This window comes from Cibotium barometz, chromosome 13, assembly GCF_041138505.1.
Source record: "Cibotium barometz isolate CiBa-2024 chromosome 13, ASM4113850v1, whole genome shotgun sequence".
NCBI classification, from domain to species: Eukaryota; Viridiplantae; Streptophyta; class Polypodiopsida; order Cyatheales; family Cibotiaceae; genus Cibotium; species Cibotium barometz.
The window spans coordinates 46,925,550-46,952,011 of NC_141058.1; the positions used below are offsets into that span (position 1 = coordinate 46,925,550).

At 45.5% G+C, this 26,462-nt stretch overlaps 1 protein-coding gene across 1 annotated transcript in view; it reads left to right on the forward strand.

The window, feature by feature from the left end:
• Positions 1-251: 251 nt before the first annotated feature.
• LOC147632757 (tubby-like F-box protein 6) overlaps positions 252-26,462 on the forward strand; it is a 50,484-nt gene continuing 24,273 nt past the window's right edge. The window contains exons 1-2 of the mRNA XM_086807606.1: positions 252-749; positions 1,224-1,611. Of these exons, the coding sequence (XP_086663732.1) occupies positions 1,237-1,611 (375 nt within the window). The 5' untranslated portion in view covers positions 252-749; positions 1,224-1,236. The remainder of the gene's footprint in view (positions 750-1,223; positions 1,612-26,462) is intronic.

The following is a 26,462-nucleotide window of genomic DNA, read 5'->3' on the forward strand; positions in this document are numbered from 1 at the left end:
ACATTTCTAGATTGGTATTCGACATTGTACTGTTTGAGGGTAGCGCTCATTCGAGCCGATGTGTGCATTGGTGTATCATGCGGCATGGTGCCTAATTTGGCTCGAGATAAGAGTTGAAAACATCTATGTGAGTTTTTTTTTTTGGTTGTTTTTTTTTGGGGGGTGGTGGAGATTTCTTAAAGTGGCACCTATGTGATGATTGCCATGGAGAAAAAGTAAGGATGAAGTAAAAGGTGAGCAAGTGCAAAAACAAATGGAGTGACTTTTTACAAGCGGATCTCAAAGCATCTACTCTTTTTTGTGTTGGGTGATATCCTCACTCTTATGCTCCTGACACATTCATCCCATATTATTCAGCCCATTGTGGTGATAGCTATGGAGAAAATTGCAGAGACCCAAATTTGCTCGTTGCCATGGCTTCCCCTCTACCCTTATGGATTCTTCTAGTTTTCAGCAGATCTCCGCTTAAGCAGGAAATGGAACCTTTTTCTGGATCCCAAGAATATTTTTGCATCTCCTAGCTGGTCTTTCATTTTCATCTACAGTTCCAGCCGTCCCATGTGATTCAAAGCAAAGCGCAGAGAGAGGGAGGGAGAGAGAGGGGCGGCGAGCAGAGCCTTTTGCATCGGCATCTTTCACTCTTCCTAAACAATTGTAAAGATTATGGCGATGGTTTCTTTAATACGATCCCTGATGCTTGCTGCGTAGTGTCATATACGAAGGGCTAACAGTACGAAGCTTTGCAACTGGTATGGTACTGCATTTCTGTGTTTAGCAACTCATCTGCTCAGGGTAGGGTTATGTTTCTCTTTCTACAAAGGGCTTTCATGTATCTGTACGTCATACACTTTCCATGTATGCTTGTATGTAATACAAGGTTTAGAGTTTTAACACCCCCCCCCCCCCCCGCCCCCCCCCCCCCCCCCGTCTGAGTAGATCCTTCTGTAGTAGCAACTTTATTGCCCATCGAAGGGGGCTTGGTCTCCCGCTCGAAGGCAGTACGATTATGGCTGCAACTGCGGCCCGGATGCCACCAGATTGAACTCAGGACCTCCACCTTCCCGGTCAAACCCACTCCCACACCACCATTATCTTGTGACACATACTTTTCTGTGTTTTGATGGAACTGCTAAACAGATTTGGCTCTTGGGTGCAGATTAGATATGTGGATGATGTTAAAAACATGAGTCGCCATTATATTTTGTATTATGTGATGGTTTCAGATCCTCTGGACAGATGCCTATCAAAGGCTTGATTCGTGAGTTCCAAGATATGAAAGGCGGGCTTGGAAGCATCTCGAGGCGCAGTTTTGATGCAAAGGCCTTTCAGTTCCAAAGAACATGGTCACACAGTGCAGTATATCATGACAGAGTGCACAAAGCAGACACAGTGCATACACAGCAGCAAGAACAAAGTTGCTGGGCTACCATGCCACCAGAGCTGCTGAGGGACATAATTCAAAGGATTGAGGAAAGAGAAAGTACTTGGCCTTTAAGAAAGGATGTTGTTGCCTGCGCCTCAGTCTGTAGAGCTTGGAGGGAGATCACCAAAGACCTTGTGAAAACTCCGGAACTATCTGGAAAACTGACTTTTCCTATATCTGTCAAGCAAGTGAGTGTTTTACTTTGTCATGTGCCCTATTTTGAAGTCCTGTTTTTACAGCAATTTTGTTATTTGGTGATTGAACTAGTGTCAAACCCAGAGACCTGCCCGTGAACAGGGGCCCATCCAGGCTGGCCCATAGTACATACCCCGGTCAACTCTCCACCCTCTCATGAGTGGGTAACGTTGTGCAACCAGATTTAGGTTACTTTTATTCAATGCAGCACAAGGCATGTTGATCCTCATGCTCCTGGTGCCTTTTAGTCGCTGCTTCATTCCCTCTTGCAGCATATTTAAAAAATGGCCAGTTCTAATGCATGGTAGGACAGACGACTAAAATCATTTTGATTTATATACATGTAGGACAACCTGATCCTCTTGCTTTATAAAAATTCACACCAGTTAGCAACTATGATTCGATAGCACATAACAAAGTCAGACTCCAACTCTGTTGAGATGCCCACCTCTTATTAGTTGAACTGGCCAATTGACTCTGTTTTTATGCAATGATTTGGCCTGTTAAAGAAAGCCAGATGGTGCATTTTGGCTGAGACATGTTTATGTTGCCCTCCTCTCTGGACCGTGCATGCCTATGAAAAGTTCTAACATGAGGTGATACATAACATCCTGGCCAGCAGAACGTGATCCCCTACGACTCCTTGACTTGCTAAGGAAGCCGATGACCAATGCATGCCTTGGAGACGGTTTAACATGAAGTGATAAGTTACATCCTGGCCATCAGAATGTGATTTTCCACAACCACCTACGGTGCTTTAGTAGAGTCACTTTTTGTGAATGCTTGCAGTTATTGAGACCTTGATCCCACCATGACTACCTAGATAATATAGTCTACTTGGGATTACAAAATGCCAACCTCAGCTTTCAAGAGGGAAATGGGGCTGCAAGATCAAGCTGAAGCTTCGGGATGCCAGCTGATGGGGGGTCCTTGTTGCTAAGCAGAAGCAAAAAATGTCAATTGCCTCCTGAAAGTGATCGGGAGTTTTCTTTTTCTCAAGGACTTGTATCATAGTGAGCTTAGCATCAAGGTCCTCTTGCTACAAATCATGTGACTTGGACATTTACGGTTTAGTAATAAAACGGTGTTATTCACCTTTTTCAAGTAAAAGCTTACTTATGAGTACTTTGATGTGGTCAACCATAATAAATCGAGTAAACCATGGTTTGGGTTAATTAAGCTAGCATGATATGCTAGCATCATCCTTCTCTCCACTTAGCAGGCGACTACTGGCGGCTGCGTCCTTCCCTTGCAGGAGGGTGCGCTTCTCTCCACGGGCAGCTGCTCTCTCTCCACAGGTGACTGCCCACTCTGCAGGCGGCTGTGCCACCCCACAGGCGGTTGCAGCCTGGCTACTTCTGCCCTTGCAGGCGGCTGCGCCACCCTTGCAGGCGGCTGCGCTCCCCTCTACAGGCGGCTGCGTGGGGTTGCGCCTCCCTTCCATAGGCGGCTACAGGCAGCTCTGTGCCTCCCCTCTTCAGGCGGCTACGCTTTCTACACAGGCGGCTGCTGCTGCTCCTCCTCGACAGGCGGCTGCGCCCTATTTCGGCAGGTGGCTGCGCTTCTCTCCACAGGCGGCTATTCTCTCTCTACACAGGCGGCTGCCCTCTTCCACAAGCGGCTGCGTACTCTTCCCTCTTGCCAGTAGGCTACTGCGCCTTGGTGTCCATCTCTAGTAGCTGCACCTAGATGCATCGGGTAATTGTCTTCCACTAGCGGGCTACAGGTAAGTGGATTGAGATTTAAGTAAAGGACTTTGATGTAAATCTGATAAAGGTTACTCTCTACTGCTAACACCCGTTCGGTGCCGGGTAGTCCAAGCTTTTGGAGAACCGCGGTCCATGGGTGCCGAGATCGGGAGAGCCAGACGTTAGTACGGGAGCGCCTGTTTGTGCATGGTCCTGGAACACCGGTGGGGCGCTCTCCGCGGATTCCAGTGAAGGCACAGGACCGTAGAGACTAAACTACACAAGTGGATTGCTCTCCTTCGAACGTCTACTTCGAGTCTCTTGTTTGGTACTGTATTCATCTTAGTTGTACATGGACATCATCTGGTTCATTGAACCCATGGAGCATTGTATCTTTTAAATACTCCCAATAATATATCATATATTGAGGGGAGGGTCGGCCCGTTCCGCCCCAGTGCTGGTGTCCATTGATCAACAATTCATTTCATTTCAATTTTCAGTTGTTATTAAGTTGTCCATTCAAATTGTGATATTTAAGTTGTGCTATTACGGGTGTGAGTGTCCAACGGAGTCTATTCCCATTTAACGGGATCGGTTTCACCATCTTTGGACACAATATGTCCAAGATAATGTATCTCTGACAAGAAGAACTCACTCTTCTTTGCATTTATGAAGAGTTTATGCTTATGGAGCTCTTTAGAAACAATAGCCAAATGAGCTTTATGCTCTTCTTTGGTCTTCGAGAAGACTAGGATGTCATCAAAGAAGACACCTGTAAATTTCCTGTACCCACGGAATATGCGATCCATCATTCTGTTGAATGTAGCTGGGGCATTTGTAAGACCAAAAGGCATAACGAGATACTCATAAAGCCCAAATGCTGTCTTGAAAGCAGTTTTGTGTACATCCTCAGGCATTACACGCACTGGATGATATCCACTCTTGAGATCAATTCGGCTAAAGCCGGCCGATCCATCCAACTTGTCAAGGATGTTGTCTATGTGTGGAATCGAAAATTGATTCTTGATGGTAAGCTTATTCAAAGCTCTATAATCTACACACATACGAAAGGATTCATCCTTCTTTTGAACCAAGAGGACGGGTGAACAATATGGAGAAGAGTTTGGCTGAACCAAACCTTTCTCAAGAAGCTCATTCACTTGCTTCATGATCTCCTCTTTTTGGGCTGCACTTACACGATAGGCTGGCCTATTAGGTGGTGAGCTACCCGGCACAAGATCAATGCGATGATCTTCCGGGCGTACAGGTGGTAACTCATTTGGTAACTCATCAGCAAAACAATCACTGTGCTCTTGCAAAAATTTCAGCCTATCATTATTAAGAGTGTTTACATGTATATTATTTTCCTCAACATGATCTCGTACAAGAATCAAGTACGCAAAAACACTCTTTTTCATTACTTTCTTAATTTGTACATGCGATACAAGGGGAATGGTATCACCCTCTTCACCAGCATCAATTACATGTTCTCGGCCTTTATGCATGAAGGTGATCCTGTTGGTCTTGTAAGCCTTGCACGGATCAATACGTGTATGCCAAGGCTTTCCAAGCAATACATCACAGCCATTCAAAGGCGCCACAAGAACATCCTCATGATCCACATAGCCTTGAATGTGTATGCGCAACTTGCCAAAAATAGGCATAACATGCACTTCTCTACTAACAAAAGCAGCCCCTGCTTCAATTTGAGGACCCATGTCCTCCACTTCAATACCCAAAGGAGCTGCCATCTGTGTGGATGTGAAATTTTCAGATGCACAATCATCAAATATGAACAAAGCGGGCTGATCTTTGAGCTGTCTCCAAGCTTTACATACAACCCTATCTTTGCTATCATGTGAAGTGGTGCCTTGCACATCCAGAACCATATGCACATTAGGCTTTGATGCATTTACATTATCACGCTTCTTCTTGTTTGGGCATGCCTTTGCAATATGCACGGTGCTACCACAAGTAAAGCATTTCCTCTCACTCATATATTGCTTTTTTTGTTCCGGAGTGAGACCATAGTCTCTCAGTTTGAAGGGACGCTTCTTGGTAGTGTTATTTTGAGGCTTTGGATCATTTTTATCTTGGTTTTGGTCCTTTTTAGGTGGTTGTCCATCATTTTGCAGGTTTTGGACAGCCCTCTCTTTGCCTTGAAACGAGGGTTTAGCCTTATTGGATCGACTCAATTTGAGTTTCAATTGCTCGGTGGCGGTGGCGGCGATTAATTGGTGTAAGGTATGACTAGGATACATTTGTAGTCTCGCTTTGTATACGGGTTGCAATCCCGATTGAAACCTTCTCTTCCTTTCCGCCTCGGTGACATGCATAAATGGAGACACCTCCAAAAGCACTTTCCAAAACTTTTGTACATATGCATTTACCGATTCCACTCATTGTTATCTCATTCAATGCATTGGGAGGCAAGAATTGAGCATAGAACCTCTCCTTGAACTCTTCCCATGATCTAACAGGATTCGGTGAGAGCTTCTCCATGAGCCACCAATGGACAGCAGTGCCTTTCATGAACATGCTTACATGTCGGATCATGGGTTTCTGAGTGAAATCCTCATCACTGAAAGCAATATCAAACTGGGCAATAAAAGCAAGTGCCTTTGATGCATCATATTCTCCATGATATGTGTTAAACTTCACAGATTTGTCTCCGGCTTTGAAGTCACGAGACTTTGATGCTTGTGTGTGCATCTCAACATGTTTTCCCCCATGTTTGTCCATTGGGACAGCCCCTGTGACTGGCATCATTTTTGGACCAAAAGGTGATGCATAAGGCATAGATACATGTGCCCTGTAAGCATGAGGCATGGCTGACCCCTCAACATGCATCGATACATTTTCAGACGTAACTTCTCCCTCACGAGCACACTCGAAGGCATGAGTGGCATGAGAGATACGCGGAATACCTGCAACAGAAAATCGCAGCCCATGATGCATGTGTTGTGCATGCACATTTTCAGCCGGCAATGGCATTTGACCTACATTTTGACCACTGCCATAAACATTGTATCCTTCACGGGCTACATTAGGTATTCTTGCATGGCGTGAAGTCACTGATTGTTCCTCTCCCATAGCATGGAGATTCATCCTCTTAGACATAAGTTCTTGTTCGGGCACTTGTGGGGATTCCAAGACATGTGGGATGGTTGCCTTTTCTCATAGGCATCCTTGGTACGAGCCAAGTATGCACGTGCTGCATCCCTCGGTTGCATGTGCAACTCTTGAGCAATCATTGCCATTGCATGATCCATATAAGATTCAGCTTTCTTGGCCTTCAAACGGTCATGTACCAATGGATTCTCACGGCGGTAGGGATTCAGTTCTTCTTGTTGTGCATGGAGAAGAGCCTGCATACGAGTAAGTTCAGCCCTCAAGACTATGGACTCTTCTTCCTGCATCTTCTCTTTGCCACGGAACGGCTGTCCCATATATTCATGTTCCCTATTGTGCACCACATGAGTTTGCTCATCCTGTAAAGCATTGGAAGTATGCATTTCATTGTCCCTGCCTCTTGTATTAACATCTCCAACATTCATTGTATGGTTGTCCATAATGTTCTAAGTGTAGAGATAGCTAGTGTTCACGGTGATCGTCTCTCACGATAGAAGTGAAAGAGAACCGTATGCTCTGATACCAATGTAACTTGATTGAACACAATGCTAATGAATAGACTTAAATACACTAAGATTTGATGGATACTTGCTCAAATACAAGAAGTAAATTGTTGAATTGACAAGAGACACACAATGAGCCGGAACGGCCGACCCCTCCCTCAAATAAAGTATATTGATCTTGGGAGAATCAAGTACATAGTGTCATGGGCATTTTTGACCTGATTTCCATACCAATGCATATGAATATAGTATTGCAAACAAGTGGTTGTCGATGTAGACTTGCAACCCACACTACCCTCTCAAGTACCCATGTTCCCTACCATCTGCTCTCTATTGTTTCACCAACACATGGTAGCAACAATCTGCAAGAGAGCACGTAGGACAAGAGAACACTACATAGGGTATGTAATCTTGTAATCCGATTCCTCCCTTCTGCTACTTCCTCCCATATTTAAGCATAAAAGCTTACCAATAGCAAGTAGAGTCGATGACAGCGGAAGTCTTCCCGATGGAAGTCCTTGGAGTGTTGAGATCTTTGATTTGTTGCCTTTCTTCACGACAAAAGTCTTCAAGAGGATAAAGGGAACCTTGGGAAAGCTTCCCCTATGGTTCAACTTGAGAAAGGAGAGCTGAAATTAGGGTTTTCAGCAAAAAGACCAAAAATTACAGCACTAAAGAGAGCTGTTTTGTTGAATTTCAGTCATTGGGAGTGTGTAGGAGAGTGATTAGCATTTGGAAACACTCTTGGAAGCTTGGAAAACACCCTAGCAAGTTGGGTATAGCTATGGAAAGGTTGGAAATGGAGAGAAATGGTGGAAAAACAGAGTTTTCAGCCTCCAAAAATCTTCATGAAGAGAAAACACGAATTTTCTCTTAATAAGTAAGTGAATTGGGGTCCAATCAGGTGAAAGGACATGGGGAGATGCCCATTTATGAGTAAAAGGGGAGGATCAGGTCCTGGATATTGAGTCTTGTCCGCCTCGAGACTTCAGTGAGTGTGAACTTGGAAGCAGTCATAATTTATAGTGACTTTTGGGCGCCCAAACTTTAATGAAGTGGGAACGCACTCACTTATAAATATTGGCTAAGCCCTAAGGGCTATTTGAGCCTAGATTGGGTAATACTTACCACCTGTTCACATGCCACATAACCATGTCAGTAGACAGTTTCACACGCACGGTTCACGGGCGGGCGTCCCCTAGCCCGGAACTACACATAGGTCATGCAGACATGAAAATAGCATGCAATTTCATTTGCAGGCAAGCACATAAAGATGCTATGCAATGCAGCATTCGTATGGACAATCCCCGTTCATGAGACTATACCAAAATAGAGGTGCTCCAGGCAAGTACACGAGGTACCAGACCCAATGGAACACCAATCCACCAAGCATTTCCGGGCATGTACACGGAGACACAAGTCCCAACGGAAAGCCAAGTCTACAGTATCACATGAGTGGCATCAATCCCCGGCATGAACAACTGCCATGGACACCAGTCCAATGTACATACATAATAAGAAAGCATGGGTGGACCAATTGGGTGGCCAAATGGTGACAAGGGGAGAACCTCGTATGTGAGGGACTGCAGCTAGACAAGGAGTGGGATATGAGGGAGGCATGCCGGCTATATATATGCCTTCATGAAGGCAGCCGACTGGAGATAAAGTGCCTCCACGACTGGGAAAATATCCATGACCATAAAATGGGGAATAAATATGGGTAAAATATATGTGAGGGGTGACCAGCCTCTCTGACTAACATGGTCAACCCTAGAGGCTAAAATAGGAAACCAAATAGGAAGCCAACAAGAAGTGGATGATGTCTAACACCCCCTCTCAGCACCGGATGCTGAGTGAACTGCAATAAGCCAGAGTGAAGCTGTCCTCGATCAAAGATGAAAGACTGCAGAAACAGGTACCAAGAAAGCTCCACAAGCAATCTCATCAGCAACTCAGCTACAAAAGCAACAGAACAAGCTGTCAGGTACACTGCTCCTCTGGAAGAAAACAACCAAGTAGGTTGCGACGTGCTGCTCCAAATAATGGTTCCAAACCCAAGTGTAAGAACACTCCATGAAGTCGAATGTTGTGTATCCAGCCTGGAGAAGGTATGAAAAACCTCATAGCCAACCAAGATCAGATCTTGTATATAATCAATCTTGGGAGAAACAGCCTGTTCTACAGCCCCTTTTACCTCTGCGTTTTCAGATTTGCAGCCATGGTTGCTGCGTTTTTTCCGAACTGATCTTGCTGGTAGCTCTACCTTCACCTGGGTTTCATCTATTGGACCCGAAGGTACCTTCTCTTCAGCGTTCCTCATAGGAGGTGTGGACACTGGTTGACCTGAATTTTCAGGTTTGTAGCCCTTGTTTGGCTGCGTTTTCTTCTCCAGTGGACATAGATCACTTGCAAAGGGGGTTTCTTGTTTGGATTGTGGCTTTGGAGGCAGTTTGGTACTTGAGGAGGATTCTGAATTTCAGATTTGAGTCAGTGTTTTGCTGATTTTTTGAGCATCTATACCTGTGTTTTGTTCCTGGCCTTCACGGTTTCCCGGTTTCTACATGTTCCTTGCTTTCTATTGGCGGCGGAGTGCTATTTTTGCTGGATAGCAGTGTTTTGGCTGTGTTTTGCTTCCCACCGGAGTTTTCTACACTCAGAGGGGGCCTATCTCCAGCTACTTCACTTGAGGATCAGTTTCGGGAGCTGTTTTGTTTCTGTGGAGACTTTCTTATGTGACAGGAGTTTATAGTTTTTTGGAGGAGAGCAGTGATCTTTTCAGAGATCCTGAGTAGAGTTTATTTTGTCCGAGCTTGTGTTCTTTCTTTGCATTGTTTGCAAAACAAAGAGGGTGTTTCCTTGCGGTGTGATCCTTTCACATGGATCAAAAATTTGTTGCTGATTCTTGGGATCTGGTTCTACTTTTGGAACAGTCTTCTGTTATCTGTGATTCTTTTGAGGACTTTGTTACCACTGCAGTTTATATTCCTGCGTCCCTTCCTCATTGTGATGAGTCTACCTCTGCCTCTCTTTGTGATGCTTCTAAGGATGCCCCTCCCCTTGCCAGTTCTGCAGGCTTGTTGTTTTGGAGGATGTTTTTTTGGACCCGGTGGGATGCTTTGGATCTGTGGTTGCTAACCATGCCTGGGGCACACTGGTACTTCCAGAGTTTTTTGGATTTGAATCAGAATCAGGTTGGGCTTGTACTAGTCCGACAATATCTTTTTTCAGAGGGGGATGTCATGGCCCTGTGAAAATGGAACAGCACAAGTGTGGGCATGATGGTTGCCGAGTCAAAATATTGAATGATTCACATGGGGGGTGCCTGGATAGAGTTAATGATGTGTGGACATCCCTAGGTGTGAAGGGGGGGACTAGAACATTAATATTTTAATGTTTTATGAATGGTTGCCCCTAGGCCTTAGTGGCCCCTAGGGAACTTTAATAACTATTAAAGTTGGGGCCCTTGGATTAATATGGGGAGGGGGCAACTCCACTTTTGGAGTGCATGTCTCTCTCTCTCTTCTCTCTCTCTCTCTTCTTTTTGGAGAAACGTGGAGCATACGTGCTGTTGGGAAGCGTGGAAAAGCAGGAGGGAAACAAGTCGGCTGCCGTAGAAGTTTGCTACTGATTTCTGTGTGCTAGAACAGGCCGTACAGCACCCGTACACATCTGGACGACTGCAAGTACAACTGTACGACTGCAGGTACAGGCTGCACTGACAGAATTCTGCACTGAGAGTGGGCGGCGGCTGTTACAGGCGGCTGCAATTGCTGGTACAGGGTGTGCAGGCAAGTACAACTGCAGGTACAGTGTACGGACAGTTCAGGTACAGCTGCGCTGGACAGTACAGCTGTTGGCGCGGCACTGGACAGATCTGGTACAGGCGGTGCTGAACTGGCTGCGCAGGTACAGTCGGGTACAAATATTGGCTACAGGCGGCGTATGCAAGTACAGTGACACGTGGCCTGTACGGATTGGTGCAGTACAGATTTTTAGGTCTGTACAGTTGGGTACAACACTGAAGTGGATGCAAAGAGGAAGGTACAGACAGGTACACCCACATGTGTGAAGCAGAGTTGTTGAAACAAGTGTGCAAGTACAGACTGGTACAATTGCTTCCTCCGGTGCAGATCCACGAGCTGATTTTGGTAAGCTCTGAGTTTGTTCATCTATTTCTCTTTCCGTTGCCTTATGTCTGTTGCAGATTTGAGCTATTTGGCCCCTTGTGAGAGGAGGGGTATGGCAGATTGAAAAGGGTGGAGACAGAGATTGAACAGTGAATGTATGTTTGTGCTGAGAAGTTGGATCATGTGCATGAGATATGCCAGATGTATGCTCATGGCTGTCTTGCTGAATAGTCTTGGCTGATTAGAGGGAGACACAGATCTGTGTGTGAATCCTCTGTGCTAAGAGGTATTGTGGGCTGTCAGATTGGACATACAGGTGTACTCTCTTGGCTGATTTTGTTGTACTCAGCCTTTCATACTTTTGAAATTGAATAAAGAAATACCGCAAGAGGCGCCAAACTTTGGGGCCAACAGGTGTCGCTTTGTTTTCAGATTTGGGCACTCTAGCTCCAATCTATTTTGTTTTTCATATCTAGACTACAAGTGGAAGGGTGACTGCCAGTCCACCGCACTTTGGTTTCTATACCAGAGGCCGGTTTCAAGGTTCCGTCCCCAGGACCAATCATCAACTTTCTGAAGGGGGTGAGCTCGTGGTTGCCTCGAAGAAAGCCATCGCTGAAAAATTCAGCAAACATGTCTGATACAGAGGATGAGTACTTCTATTATGAAGAGGAAGAGCAAGAGACTTCTCCTGAGAGAGATGTATTCGAGGATATTCATGCAGGAGAACAGGCTGCAGATGTTGAGCAATATGAGGATGTAACACAGCCAGAAGATGTACTTGGTAAAGAGGATGATGATGCTCGGCTCAAAGATCGTTTGGCTAGTGTTATGGATGTATTTATGCAGCTCACTCAGAGTGAGAGGTTTGCTGAATTTATGAGATCCCGTACAGAGCCCGCGAAAAAGAAGGAGGAGGTTCGTTCTAAGAACCTTCCTCAGGGTCATGGTGGTGCCATCCCACATGATCCATCTCGTGGCCAGTTTCCGAACCTGCAGCATGCTTATGGTGCAAACTCACAGAGTTCCTTCTTTGGACAGCCATCAATTCCTGAGCAGAATATGCATCCAGGTTATTTTGGTGGTGGCTCGGTGTTCCAATCTATGACTGGGGGTTATCCTCAGGGAGGCATGGGTATGCACGGGCCTTTTGGAGCTAATTTTCAGCCTGGTATGCAAGGGAATATGTATGGTGGTATGCAGTCCGGTATGCAAGGAAATATGTTTGGAGGTATGCAACCTGGAATGCAAGGCAATATGTTTGGTGGCTTCAAGCCAGGTATGCATAATGCAATGTTTGGAAACATGGCTGGAATGTATGGTATGCCAGGTGTGGGAACGGATAATGTTGACCCAATGATGGGCATGAATGTTGGGGGCAGCAATCTTGCAAAGCCACTTCCATATGATAATCTAACGCCTATGGGAAAGGTGAAGGATTACAAGGAAGGGGGAGCTGCAGTGAAGTTTGATACATTCAGTGGGGCCAAAGATAAACTTAAAGCACTCACCTTTTTACAGCAGTTTGATGTTGCTTTTTTGGGTGGGAATTACACAGAGTCCTCTAAGGTGAGGAAAGCTGCCACTTTTCTCAAGGACAATGCTTTGCAGTGGTGGTCTACTCTTCTTTTGCAGGGCATAGCACCCACCACTTGGGTACAATTTAAACAAGTTTTCTCTTCCGTATGGCTCACATCTACATTTGAGGTGGATGTTATGACTGCATGGTACAAGTTGGATGCTTCAAAGTGTGAAAATTTGGAGGATTATAACAAGAAGTTTTGGGAAGCTTTACTCCCAGTGACTTCTTATCGTGCAGTGCCATTGTCTGAGCAGGTAGAGAAGTATTGTTGTGGGTAGAGAAGTATTGTTGTGGGCTGCCCAAAGAGGTGCGAGATTATTGTATCAAGACAAGAGTAACGAACATGTCACAGATGATTGAAAATGCTATGACAGCTAATGCGTTACTCACTGGAGGATCATCTGGGTTTAAAGGTAGTAAGAACTGGAGCAAGAAAGTTGAAAAATCTGGGCATGCTTCTCGTGATGCTAAAGGGTCTTCAGAGACGAAGTATAAGAAGTTGCCAATGCCCAAGAGGACTTATGAGGAAAGACAGGCTTTGAGAGATGCTCGGAAATTTTTTTACTGTGAAGAGGGACATATGTCATTTAATTGTCCCAAGAGAAAGTCCCAAAAGGACTCTGACAATAAAGGAGAGCCCAAGTCAAAGAAACCAAAGCCTTCTGCAGGGTTAGTTCCTGATCTTGTGGGGGAACAGCCAGGTGGTGAAGCGACAGAGTTGTGCAAGGCATGGGGCAAAGTGAGAGATTAGAATGCCTTGATATTCTTTGACACAGGTGCTAGAGCCAACTTCATTTCACTAGATTTGGCTGGCGGATTGGGGATTCGTGCAGAGGAGATAGGGCCGTTATATGAGGCTAACATGGCTTGTCCAGGGTATGCAGAACCCGTCCCTATCATTGGGAAGCTTTGGCTTCATTTGCAGGGTTATGTGGACAGCGAAGAGTTCTTCATCATGCCACTTGATGGTTGTGATGTTTTGTTGGGGATGCCATGGTGCCACAGAGTACATGCGGTGGTGGATACATACAATAGGAAAATCACTCTGAATCATAGGGGGAAAGAACATGTATTGGATGTAAAACTCAAAGGGGAATCTGTTCCTATTGTATCCGCTTCGGCGATTTCATCAGTAATGAAAAAGCATCTTTTCGCGTACTTGATTTATGTAAAGGATGCACAAGATGATGAGTCTAAGTCTAATTTGTCTATGTTAGATAAGGACAGGACTGATTTCTTATGTGGGTTTCAAGATTGTTTTTCCGAGTCATTGCCAGGAGAACTTCCTCCTGAGAGGCCAGAAGATCATGCCATTGATCTAATTCTTGGTAGTACTCCACCGAATAGACCGCTGTACCGTGTTAGTGCAGTCCAACAGGAAGAGATTATGAGTCAGGTGCAGGAGCTTTTGAATAAAGAGTTGATACAGCCTCGCTCATCACCCTTTTGCTCACCTGTACTCTTGGTGCAAAAGAAGGATGGTTCTTGGCGCATGTGTATTGACTACAGGGCGCTGAACAAGAACACCATCAAGAATCGATTCCCCATACTGAGGATCGATGACATTTTGGACCGCTTACAGGACTCCACAGTCTTTAGTCGTATTGACTTGAAAAGCGGGTATCATCAGATACGAATTAGACCCGAGGATGTGCATAAGACAGCATTCCGAACCACGTTTGGGTTGTATGAGTTCTTGGTTATGCCCTTTGGTTTGACAAATGCACCTGCCACATTTAACAGAATGATGGACAGGATTTTCAGATCTCATAGAGCGTTTGTGGGCACATTCTTTGATGATATGATTGTGCAGTCACAAATTGAGGAAGAGCATAGAAGGCATTTGGCCATTGTGTTTGCAGAACTCAGAAACCATAGGCTGGTTGTTAATGGCAAAAAGAGAGTTCTTTTTGCAAGAGATACATTTCTTGGGGCATATTGTGTCTAAGCATGGAGTCCGTATGGATCGAGCAAAGGTGGAAGCAATTCTTAATTGGCCAGATTTGAGAACCGTGCATGATGTACGCAGCTTTCTAGGATTGTGTTCCTATTACTGGCGATACATACGGTACTTTGCTGAAATTGCTTCGTCTCTTCATGCTTTGACAAAGAAGGCAACTCCGTTTAGATGGGCTGATCGGGAAATTACAGCATTCAAAAAGCTCAAAGAAAAGCTTACTTCGGATCCAGTATTGGTGTTATCGGACCTCCGAAAGGCTTTTGTTGTCCAGTGTGATGCATGCGGAAGTAGCATTGGTGCAGTTCTCATGCAAGAGGGACATGTGATAGCCTATGAGAGTAGAATATTGCAAGATGCCGAGAGATGCATTTACAAGTTTATGAGAAAGAGATGTTGGCTGTAATTCACGCTCTTTCTACATGGAAACACTACTTGCTTGGGGTTGATTTCACTGTGCAGACAGATCATTAGACCTTGCGTTATTTCCTCACGCAAACTAAGCTTTCAGAGAAGCATATGCGTTGGGCAAACTTTTTGTCTATGTTTCACTTCCAGATTGTGCATGTGGAAGGCAAAAAGAATGTAGTGGCAGATGCTTTGTCACGCAAGCCACAGGTCTCTGCAGTTTCACTTGCTTATCATCATGAGCTTGATGAAATGAAAGAGCAGTATGCCAATGATGAGGACTTTGAAAAGTTGTATGATCAGATGTCTGAGGGTCAGCGGCATGAGCATTATACTCTCAGAGATGGGTTTTTATTGATGCATGGCAGACTGTGTGTTACCAGGCCATTGCGACTCAAGGTTATGATTGAAAGTCATGCTCCACCGTATGCAGGTCATAGAGGTATTGACGCCACGGTAAAAGCAGTGGAGACTTTCTTTTATTGGCCAACCTTGAGAAGAGATGTTGATGCCTTTGTGAGGCAATGCATTATATGTCAGAAGGTAAAGTTTGACCGTCAAAAGACACCAAGGTCACTACAGCCTTTACCTATTCCACATAAACCTTGGGAGAGCATTGCCATGGATTTTATATTTGATCTTCCACGGACACAAACGGGCAATGATGACATTAAGACTATTATATGTAGGTTTAGTAAGCAGGCTCATTTCATTCCCGTGCGTAAGACAATCAAAATGGATCATATGGTGAAGTTGTTCATGGCGAACATCTTCAAGTATCATGGCTTGCCTACGTCTATCATTAGTGACCGTGATCCACGAATGACGAGTTTGTTCTGGAGAGGGTTGTTTGACAACATGGGTACAACTCTCAAGTTTTCATCGTCATTTCATCCACAAACAGATGGTCAGTCAGAAGAGGCTAACTCTACAGTGTTGGATCTTCTCTAGTGTTATGTGTCAGAGCACAAGCAACAATGGGAAAAGTATCTTCCTTTAGTGGAGTTTGCATATAACAACACTGTATATACCTCGACACGCAAGGCGCCTTTTGTGATTGTGGGAGGGAAGAAGGTACCACCCATTTTGCATACAAAGGATAAGATCTTTGAGGCTGATCAGTATGTGGAAAACATGGATGAAGCTAATCGGAGAGTTAAGTTGGCACTCCAAAAAACTCAGCAGAAGCAAAAGAAAGCCGTAGACCGTCACAGACGTGATTTAGAGTTTGCATTGGGTGATTGGGTTCTTTTGTGCTTTGAAAAGGCTAGACTCAAGAAGATGAAGGGTAAAGAGCGCTTATTCCCTAAGTTGAGCATGCGTTACTATGGGCCTTTTCAGGTATTGGAAAAGATTGGTGAGGCAGCCTATCGCTTGAAGCTACTAGATCACTGGAGGATTCACAATGCTTTTCACGTGAGTCTCCTTAGACCTTTCCGTGGGGATGTGCCTGAGGATGTGTCAGATGAGGCTCAGCCGGAAGTTGAGGAACTTGATGAGGTTCTTATTCCAGAGCAGATACTGGCACATAAGGCCTTTCATACTTTTGAAATTGAATAAAGAAATACTGTAAGGGGCGCCAAACTTTGGGGCCAACAGGTGTCGATTTGTTTTCAGATTTGGGCACTCTAGCTCCAATCTATTTTGTTTTTCATATCTAGACTACAAGTGGAAGGGTCACTGCTAGTCCATTGCACTTTGGTTTCTACCAGAGGCCGGTTTCAGGGATGTGGAGTCCTTTCATCTTGCGATGCCCACCTCAATGGCGTGTACTTATGTACAGCATTGGGCAACTCATGGTATGGAGTTTGAGCAGATGGACCCCATCTTTTCTACAGAGTCTTTACATCTTGCAATGCCGACCTTTGAAACGCTGAAGCCTCAGGTCAAGAACTGCTGCAGAGAACAAGTACAATCAGGGGGGGGAGGGATGGCACAAGATAACTAGAAGGGACAGGCGCTGGCCTAGGGCCTAGTAGAAGGCCCTTTGAAGAGGCCAAAAGGGGAGCCCAGAGAGCTCCAAGAACAGGGCGTGGGAAAGCAAGCCCAAACAGGCCAGAAACGCAGCCTGTTGGGACAGCAATGTTGCTGCCCAGACCTGGAAAAATAGTCGCCTGAGAACCCTGGAAGGTGCCGCAAGAAGGGCAGGTATGCTGTCCGGAAAAAAACACCCTTGTCAGGCCGCCTAGAGGCTGCCAACTGACGCCCTGATGAAGAGGGACTGCAGCCCACTGAATTGGGAATGAGTCAGCCCTTGAAGAACTGAAACGCAAGCTTCAACTGGTGAAAAACGCAGATCTGCCCACATGCAGAAAAAACGCAGAAATCAAGAGGTAGAGGAGGGAGCATCCAACGTTGACGATCACCGGCGCTCTGATACCATGATAGAATGTGCGGCGGAAGAAGGGAAAGTGGAAACACAGGAGAGAGTGAGAGAGAGAGATGGAGAGGAAACACAGGTGAGAACCTGCTCTCAATATCATCACCAAAAGGAATACATGTCCCGAGCAAGACGGGAGAACCTCGTATGTGAGGGGCTGCAGCTAGACGAGCAGTGAGATATGAGGGAGGCATCCCGGCTATATATATGCCTACATGAAGGCAGCGGACTGGAGATAAAGTGCCTCCACGATTGGGAAAATACCCATGACCATAAAATGGGGAATAAATATGGGCAAAATATATGTGAGGGGTGACCAGCCCCTCTGACTAACATGGTCAGCCCTAGAGGCTAAAATAGGACACCAAATAGGAAGCCAGCAAGAAGGGGATGATGTCTAACAAGGATCACCTTTTGTAACAGCAGTAAAGCTTTACAATGGCAATGGCCAGCAACCGAGTGTTGAACTATGTGCAAGTGGATTGGATGATGAAGTGAATAAAGGGGAACTCCTTATATAGTGCCTAAATGAGCTGGCCGATTGCCACTAGGGCTGGCCGATTGCTCATAGGACAAATAAATAGGAGAAAATACAATAAAATGTCAGATAAATAGTAGAAGCCCTATTCTCTAGAACACTGAGATGCACAATTCTAACACCCCCTTTGCAACTCATAGTGTGCAAGAATCGGAAGAAGATAAGTCGATGAAGATGCAACCATGGACCCTCTAGCACCGTGAATACTGGAATCACCTCAGAGAGAGCACCCACCAACCTGTTTCCTTGAAACAAGATGCCCCCATGAACAGTAAGGAACTTTGCTTGGCCACGAATTCCTACACAAGTGCGCAGTGAACTTCAAAAATAGATGATGAGCTGTTGGACATACCGCGCCCATAATCCTCAACAGTGGACGGAACACATCATGTCCCAAAAGCCTCGAACAATGAACTTGGAACAGATCGAGTTCATAATCTCTGCTGTACCAAAGATAACCATGTCCTGCCAGATGTCTAATGCTTGGAACTCGGAATCACGGTCCCCATGCACCAGTAGGTGGAGTTGTAATCAGCCCCCTCTCCCCCCCACAAGCCTCTTCTGGCTGGAAGCACGTGGGGGGAAACTGCATGTGTACTAGAGAAGCACACCATCTGGGGTCTCTTGAGCCGGAAGTGCCCTGGGAGCCCTAGAAGTGGTACTAGAATCTGTATCACTATCCTGTGTCGTGCCTTTGCCTTTTCTTTGAGATGAAGCCTTGCCCTTGGTCTTGTCCTTCTTCTTGGACAAACAATCCTTGGACATATGTCCTCTTTTCCGGCAAGAGAAGCAGCGACTCCGACCTTTCTTTTGAACTGAGGAAAGTGCCTGGTTAGAGCTGTTGAGTGACACCTTCAACTTACCCTGTGAGATGAGAACAGACTCCTCCTCCAAAAGTAGGGAGCTAAGATCATTAAAATCCAACTGAGTGGATGTGACCTGGAACCGCAACGATTGAGAAATCACATCATAGTCCGGAGGAAGCTTGGTGGAGATAAGAGCAGCCAGCTGAGAAGAGGACAAAGTAGCACCCATAGCCAGTAACTGGTCATGGATAACCTTGGCCTTCATGAGAAAAGACTACATGGAATTGCCTTCAAGAAATAACAAACTTTAGAGCTGCCCTTGCAAGGTAACTGCCCTCATCGATGAATCTCGTGCAAAGAGATCCTCCAACTTTGACCATACCTGATGAGCATTGGAGAGAGTTTGCATTGTCGGTGAGACCTCCTCGGTGATGGTCCGCACAAGCATAGAATGCGCCTTCGAGTTCCGATTCTCCTAGTCTTGTAATTCCACAGCAAATTCATCCTCCTGATCCTGAATCCACCTCCTAGAGTTTTGAGGATGCTCAGGCTTCCTTTTAGAGCCCTGAACAATGTCCCACAAACCCTTTGGATGAACCAAACCCGCATCTAAAGCTTCCAATGAGCGTAGTTGGGTCCTTTCAACTTGTCATCTTTGTTCGTATAGGGCGGGAGCCATATCCACAGCAGCAAAGAACAAATCTCAGCTCTCAAACACTTCTCTCAAGTGCTTGTCTGGCAACTCCAAATGCAAGAGAACTCACCAAATCTGATGCCGGTGTAAAAAACACAGCCACAACTCCACCGTTTGCCTCTATAGAAGAAAACACAGCCACCAAAACTGGTCGGATAGCCTCTGTAGGAGAAAACGCAACCAAAACACTTCAAGATCTGCCTCTGAAGAGCAAAACACTAGTGGACTAATCTGCAGCAGCCGAAGAAGTGATGGAGGCAAAACGCACAGTAGAAGTGGGTAGATTTGCAGGGTTTGGAGCAGCCTGGACCTAAGCGTATGATACCATGAAGGAGATAGCACAAGTGGAAGCATAAACAATAAACATATGAGAGAGTGCAAAGGAGAGAGAGAGAGAGAGAGAGAGTTGGACAAGATCACCTTTTATAACAACAGTAAAGCTTTACAATGGCAATGGCTAGCAAACTGAGTATTGAACTATGTGCAAGTGGATTGGATGATGAAGTGAATAAAGGGGAACTCCTTATATAGTGCCTCAATGAGCTGGCCGACTGCCTCTAGGGCTGGCCGAGTGCTCACAGGACAAATAAATAGGAGAAAATACAATAAAATGTTAGATAAATAGTAGAAGGCCCAGAACACTGAGATGCACAATTCTAACAGAGATCTGGTTATGGAGCTATGCATCAGTGAGACCAGAATCTCTAAAGAGTTGCTGAACCCACCGAGGTAGGCCAGCCTTCCTCTCAAAGTGTGAAGAAGAAGATCTAGCTACAGTAGAGGACTCATCCGATGCTGCTGGAAGTGGTGATGAAGTAAGCACTGCTGAAGGTAATCTCGGAGTCTAAGTAGGACTTGTAGAGGGACTGGGAGCTACAGAAGCTGATGCAATGGGAACGGGTGACTGTGAAGGAGCAGCTGGCATCGGGGGTTGCAGTAGGGGGAGAAGGAGGAGCTGGATGTGAAAGAGGTAAAAGATCACTAGCATTTGCCGGGAATGCATCATCCAAAAAGTCGGAAGATGCATCAGGTGGAGAGAAATCAATGCCAAACAAGCTCTCATCAAACCGAGCATCACGGGAAATGATGATGTCGTCAACCTTTGGATCCCAAAAGCGGTACCCTTCGGATCTCAGAATGTAGCCTGTGAAGATCATCCTCTTTGACTTCGGTGCGAGTGTGGTCCTTTTCTTATTTGGGACATGCACATAAGCAACACAACCGAAAACACGAAGATGAGAAATAGAAGGCTTGTGGCCTGTAAAAGCCTCCTCTGGAGTCATCCTTTGTGAGAGAGCGGTTAATGAGAAACTGAGGTAGCCATAGCTTCACCTCAGAAAGCAGGAGGGAGACGTGCATGATGCAACAAAGCACGAGCCATCTCTTTGACAGTCCGGTTCTTCCGTTCCACAACTCCATTCTGTTGAGTGTAAGGAACTGTAGTTTGTCGGTGAATGCCCTTCGAAGCAAGGAAGTCATCAAATGGTACAAAATCGCCACCATTATCAGTCTGGATGAATGAAACTCTACCCCTAGATTGATTTTCCGCCATCGTGATGAAACTAGCAAAAGCATCTGACTTGCGAGCCAAAAAATATACCTGGACTTTGCGAGTGAAATCATCCACAAGAAGAAGAAAATATCGAGTCTCGTCATGCAGGATGAGCAGATGTGTGAGAGAGACCTGAGCTGAGGTAGTCCGTTGACAACCTGCTTGGAATGGAACTTCTGTAAGGTAGCAATGGGTACAAAGCGAGAATGCCACAGAGAAGTATCTGCCTCAGAAACCAAAGCCATCAAGGGGGAGAAAAGCTGATGAATATGGGAATCAGTGTGAGGGATCTGGGAAGAAAAATTGGTGATCTTGTAGAGACTCCCATCATGGACTTCATTGGCAACAACCAAGAGAGTCTTCTTGTCAATTACTTTGATGATCTCATCATCAAAGTACACACCAAGTCCCTTCTGAGAGCTTTGTATATTGAAAACATATTTTTGGAAATCCATGGTACAGTAGAACATCATGTAAGGTGGCAGAAGAACCCAAAGAAACATTACCAATACCGGTGACAAGAAGCGAAGAGTTGTTGCCGATACGAACTGAAGAAGAGAGAGTCTGGTAGTCCTCCAAGATATGGGCCTGATTGGTCATGTGGGTAGAAGCACCACTATCACCAACCCATTCCACCGCTTCAGGTGTGTCACTAACCTCTTCAGGAGAAGTCATATCTGTGATCACGAGGAATGAATCTTGTGAAGAAGTGGATGAATCTGTGACTGCCATGTATGCAACTTTGGCAGATCCCTCCTCTAAAACTTTGCCTTTATCTTTGATGTTGTCCTTTTGTCAGATGCTTTAGAAGCATCCTGGGCTTTATACTTGGCTTTGGTTGCTCGAGAATCATCACGACGAGCAAAGCAGCGAGTCTCAGTATGACCTGACCTGCCACAATAATCACATTCATTGCTTTTGTCCTTGGATTCCTTAGAATCCTGTTTACCCTTGCCTTTGTCTTTGTTTTTGTTGTTGTTGTTGTTGTTGTTGTTGTTGTTGGGGTTCCCTTTTCCGCCTTTGCCTTTGCCCTTGCCCTTGTCAGAGGCAACAAAGGCAGACTTTTCCGCGAAGCATGCACTTGTTGTGGAGATAGCTCACAACTTCCTCAAAAGGGAGGAGAGGATCACGGAAATAAATATTATCCCTGAAAGAGTGAAAGGAAGCAGACAACTTACCAAGAAGTTTATGGATGGGATTGTTGATGGTGCTCCCGTACTCCTCAAGCTGCAGCTTGATACGGGTGAACTCTCCAATCTTCTCAATCAAGTTATCCGACTCATTGATTGTAAGCTTCTCCAGATCTGACTCCAATTCGGCAATCTTCACTGTTGAAACTCTCCCATACCTCCTCTGGATCTCTATCCACATCTGATGAGCATTACTCTGGGTAGAGACAAAGTGTGCGTGTATAGATGGAGTCATGCGATGGATGATGATAAGACGAGCCCGAGCATCCAATATGTTTCTCAAAGCAGGGTCCACCAAGTGAGGTGTGGAGATAGCCATTCACACACCGGCTCCTTCCAGCAACAATTGAGTGTAGAAAGACCAAGTATGATAGTTGGTTGCTGTAAGCTTCATGGAGTCATTGACTTGGGGAGGATTGTAGGATGGTATATGGGTAGGGGTGGGAGCAAGGTCTGGATGAGAGAACCTCAGAAAGGAAAGATTGGGAATAGGAACCACCTGTGGAGTCCTCTTCTTAGGCTGTGCACAACAAGAAGAAAGGGAGGGACGGTGGGAAACTGAAAGAAGAGAACGAAGGAAGATCTCTCCAAGATGTAGATCCCTGTCCTCAGCACCTAGAAGAGGGCTTCAACAATCCAATCAGCATAAAAATCAGCAATCTTTGCTGAATATTCAGAAATACAATAGTCCCAAGTATCACATGAAAAAAAATGCAGCAATCTTGAGGAAGCCTCTGCCCGAGAAGAAAACGCAGCACCTTCTATACTGAAATCTACAGAAAACGCAGCAAACTGTCGAACCCTATGCTCCAAAACAGAAAACGTAGCTCTCTTCTGCTGAGAGGTCAGAGTTTTTCTTTGATACCATGAAAGAAAGTGAAGCAAATAGACAACACAAATGTAGGCCCAGGTACAAGACTTGTAAATGCTGGAAACTGATGTTTATTGCTGAAAACTGAGCACGAGGGAAGCCCATAGGTGCTGTACAATGGTAAGAAGCAGATGCAATTGCTAATGACCTCTACTGGATGCAAAAGGATGAGATGAACTAGGTCAGCCCTTATATACCCCCCCCCCCCCCCAGAGTGTTGGGCGGCCAGCTGTAGAGGAGGCGGATAGCAAGACAGTAGCATAAAATGCTATAAAAATGCTGTAAAATACCTAGAAAAGGTAGAAAAATGTTGAATAATATTTGCTAAGATATGCCAATGCAGGGCTTCATAAATGGCCAATACAAGCATGAAAATGGTGATGTAGACCATCTGGAGATGACATAATCCGACATCCTCATCAAGAGCCGAGTCTCAATCGAAGAAGGATGGGAGTGGGGACAAACCTCCGCTCTTTCGACGAAGATTGTCCCTCAAGCAACGTGATGAATACGCCAAAGAAGGGAAGCGTTTTCAATGTGGAAACAAGCGACACATGGCTGTAAATTGTCGTGACAAGCCAAAGCAAGAAGCCAGACAGATCGGAAGATCATCAGATTGACATCTTGCTAGGAAGTTTGTCAAGAGGAGATTGCATTGAAGCAATCTTGTATCATGAGGGCCATGTTGTGGCCTATAAAAGTCTTAGATGAGGATTTCAAGGATTGTATTGGAATAGATTTGAAGGGTTTGAGCTGTTAGGGTTAGGGTTTGGAAGGTACTTCAACAGGAGGCGTGAGAGTCAGAGAGAGGAACACGACTGCTCATGTATTGATTGTGATAAAGTGAAGTACAATAGCCACATAAAAGGATGTGACCTAATAGTGTGTTCACAGGGTCCGGCCATAAATAGTGCCAGGCGGACCAAATCACTTATAAACTTTTATAAGTGAAACTAAGCTAAAACTGGGAAAAAAAATCTCCACTAATTGAAGTAAAAAGTGTCCGAGTAACCTACTGATGATCACTAGCACTCCCCTGGGTGTATACACAGCATAAAACCCAACAAACCCCCCTGGAGTGATATGTGATCACTGTACATCATCCACCAAAAGGAAACAAATTCAAAGCAGTGCGGAATGCTTCGAATTTCGGACGTGGTAATGCCTTGGTGAAGATGTCTGCCACATTCTGATATGTAGGGCAATAAATCAGACTGATATTGTTGGGGTAAAGGCATTATGCCCACCCTTATAGTGTGTACAAGCCCATAAGTTATAGTACATAGTACACTTAATACTTTTAATGTACTCAGTGCACTATGTGTACTAGTGCAATATACATGTGTGATAGGGGAGTCACACACTCACATTTGGTGAGTTGACTTATCCCCACAACTCTCTCTCTCTCTCCCCCTTGTTCTCTCTGTGTATGTCTCCCACATGAACTCTAACCCTAAATCTCTCCCATTCAACTGGTATCAGAGCTATGGTCATTCCCTCCCTCTTGATAGCATCTCAGGCTGCATTTCAGGCTGTGGAGCCAGGCGCCTACAGCAGTGTGTGTGATCGCTGAGATAGCAGGTCGACTAGGGGTTGACGGGCAGAGCTACACGTAGCAAACCACAAGGCAGCATTCGCAGGCAGGCTGGGCGAGCACGTGGCAAAAGGCAGTGTGCCCAAAACACGTGGTAGAGGGCGGCAGCAAAAAGCCGGCGAGCGAGGAGGAAAGGCAGCAGCGCCTCACCAGCACGCGCAGGGAGGCGTATGCGTTTAGCAGCGCCGTCAGTCTCGCAGGCAGGAGGCGAGGGCAGCGTAGTATTCCCCCCCGGCTCAGCCATCACCAGCACGCGCAAGGACCCCAAGCCGTGACAAAAGAACACGTTTACGTGTCCATGTGGAGGTCCCGTCGCCCATTACCTTTCCTGTGTAGTCAATTTGATCCCCTCACAACCGCCTGCTGTGCTGTACGAAGAACTGGTCGCCTGCGTGGTGTAGTGTGCAGCACTGAATGTTCAGCCAGGCACACAACAGCTGCCACGTTCTCTGCACGACTGTACCCGTCAGCTGCAAGTACAGTCGCCCAGCCCGTACAGTACCTGCAGGTGACCTAAATCTGCAGCGCAGCCAGCTCCCAGCCTGCACACCTGAATCCGTACTTGCACGGTGACAGAAAAATCATCTCCTTCACGTGTAAATACGACTCCCCCCTTTCCTGCAACAGAAATAAAAAATCAGAGGTATTTTGCTTCAATTTTTTTGGAATTTGCATGTCCAATCATCGATTGAGCAGGTCAGTTGCCGAATTACTCAATTTTTGAGCAAAATTGGCAAAATTGGGTGACATTGGTCACAATCAGGATCAATTTGCAGGAAATTGGATGTCGAAATTTGGGGCTTTTGATGTGATTGTGCAATTAAGCATTCATACATGCTGTATGATGTGAGAAATCACACATTCGGGCAAAATTGCAGCAAATTGTAGTGCAAATCAAGGGGCTTTTGTGCCGATTGGGTTGATTTGCATGTAGGCAATCGCATTTGATGCCTTGGGCAATGTGTTGATGCCTGACAAGCACTCAATGTGCCTGTAAATCAAGGGGCTTTCATGTATTGGATGTATATGTGGCCAGGGGGAAGCACTGCGAACACTCTGGATGCCTTCATGTGCGTCAATGTACCATGTATGATCAGCAATTGATCTTAAATCAAGGGGCTTTTCAAGATTTTATGCTTGTTGAGCTTGGCAAAGCAGCAGGCAAGACTTTTATGCCTTGAATCCTCAGAAATCAGCTTGCAGTCAAGGGGCTTTTGCCCAATTTCTGTTCGGGACTGTTGTATGCAGTGTTCGGGATTGTAAAAGTCTGATTTTCACTCATTTGGACAGCCAGGAGAGCATTTATTGCTACTGTACCTGCTGGTACAGATTTGGTATAGCTTTGTACAAGTTTTGGCATGGCTGCACATTGATTTGAGTGAGCAAAAGGTTCAATTTCAGCTGCTGTACTTGCCGGTACAGGTTTGGTACATCACAGGTGAGCACTTGGTACTGTTGTACAGTACTTTGGAAGGGAAACAGAGCACATTTAAGGTGCTGTCCTAAAACTGCAGCAACCAGATTTTGGTGTTTTCATCACATACAGTGGGAATAGAGTTGCATTTGTGCTTCCGCAGTGGGAGATAAAGCTTGGGAGAACAACTGTGAGCACTTTGTGTGTTTTTTGGTGCAGTGTTTGCACATTTTGCAAGGAGTCAGGCATTGACAGGTTGCATATTGCTATGGCAACCACAGGTGAGAGCTCTTCATTGCTTCACGTCAAGAAGCTTGAAGACTCACATAACTATGATATTTGGCAAACCCAGTGCTATAATGTGTTGCTCCAGAAGAAGCAGCACAAGCCTATCAAAGAAAGGGGTGT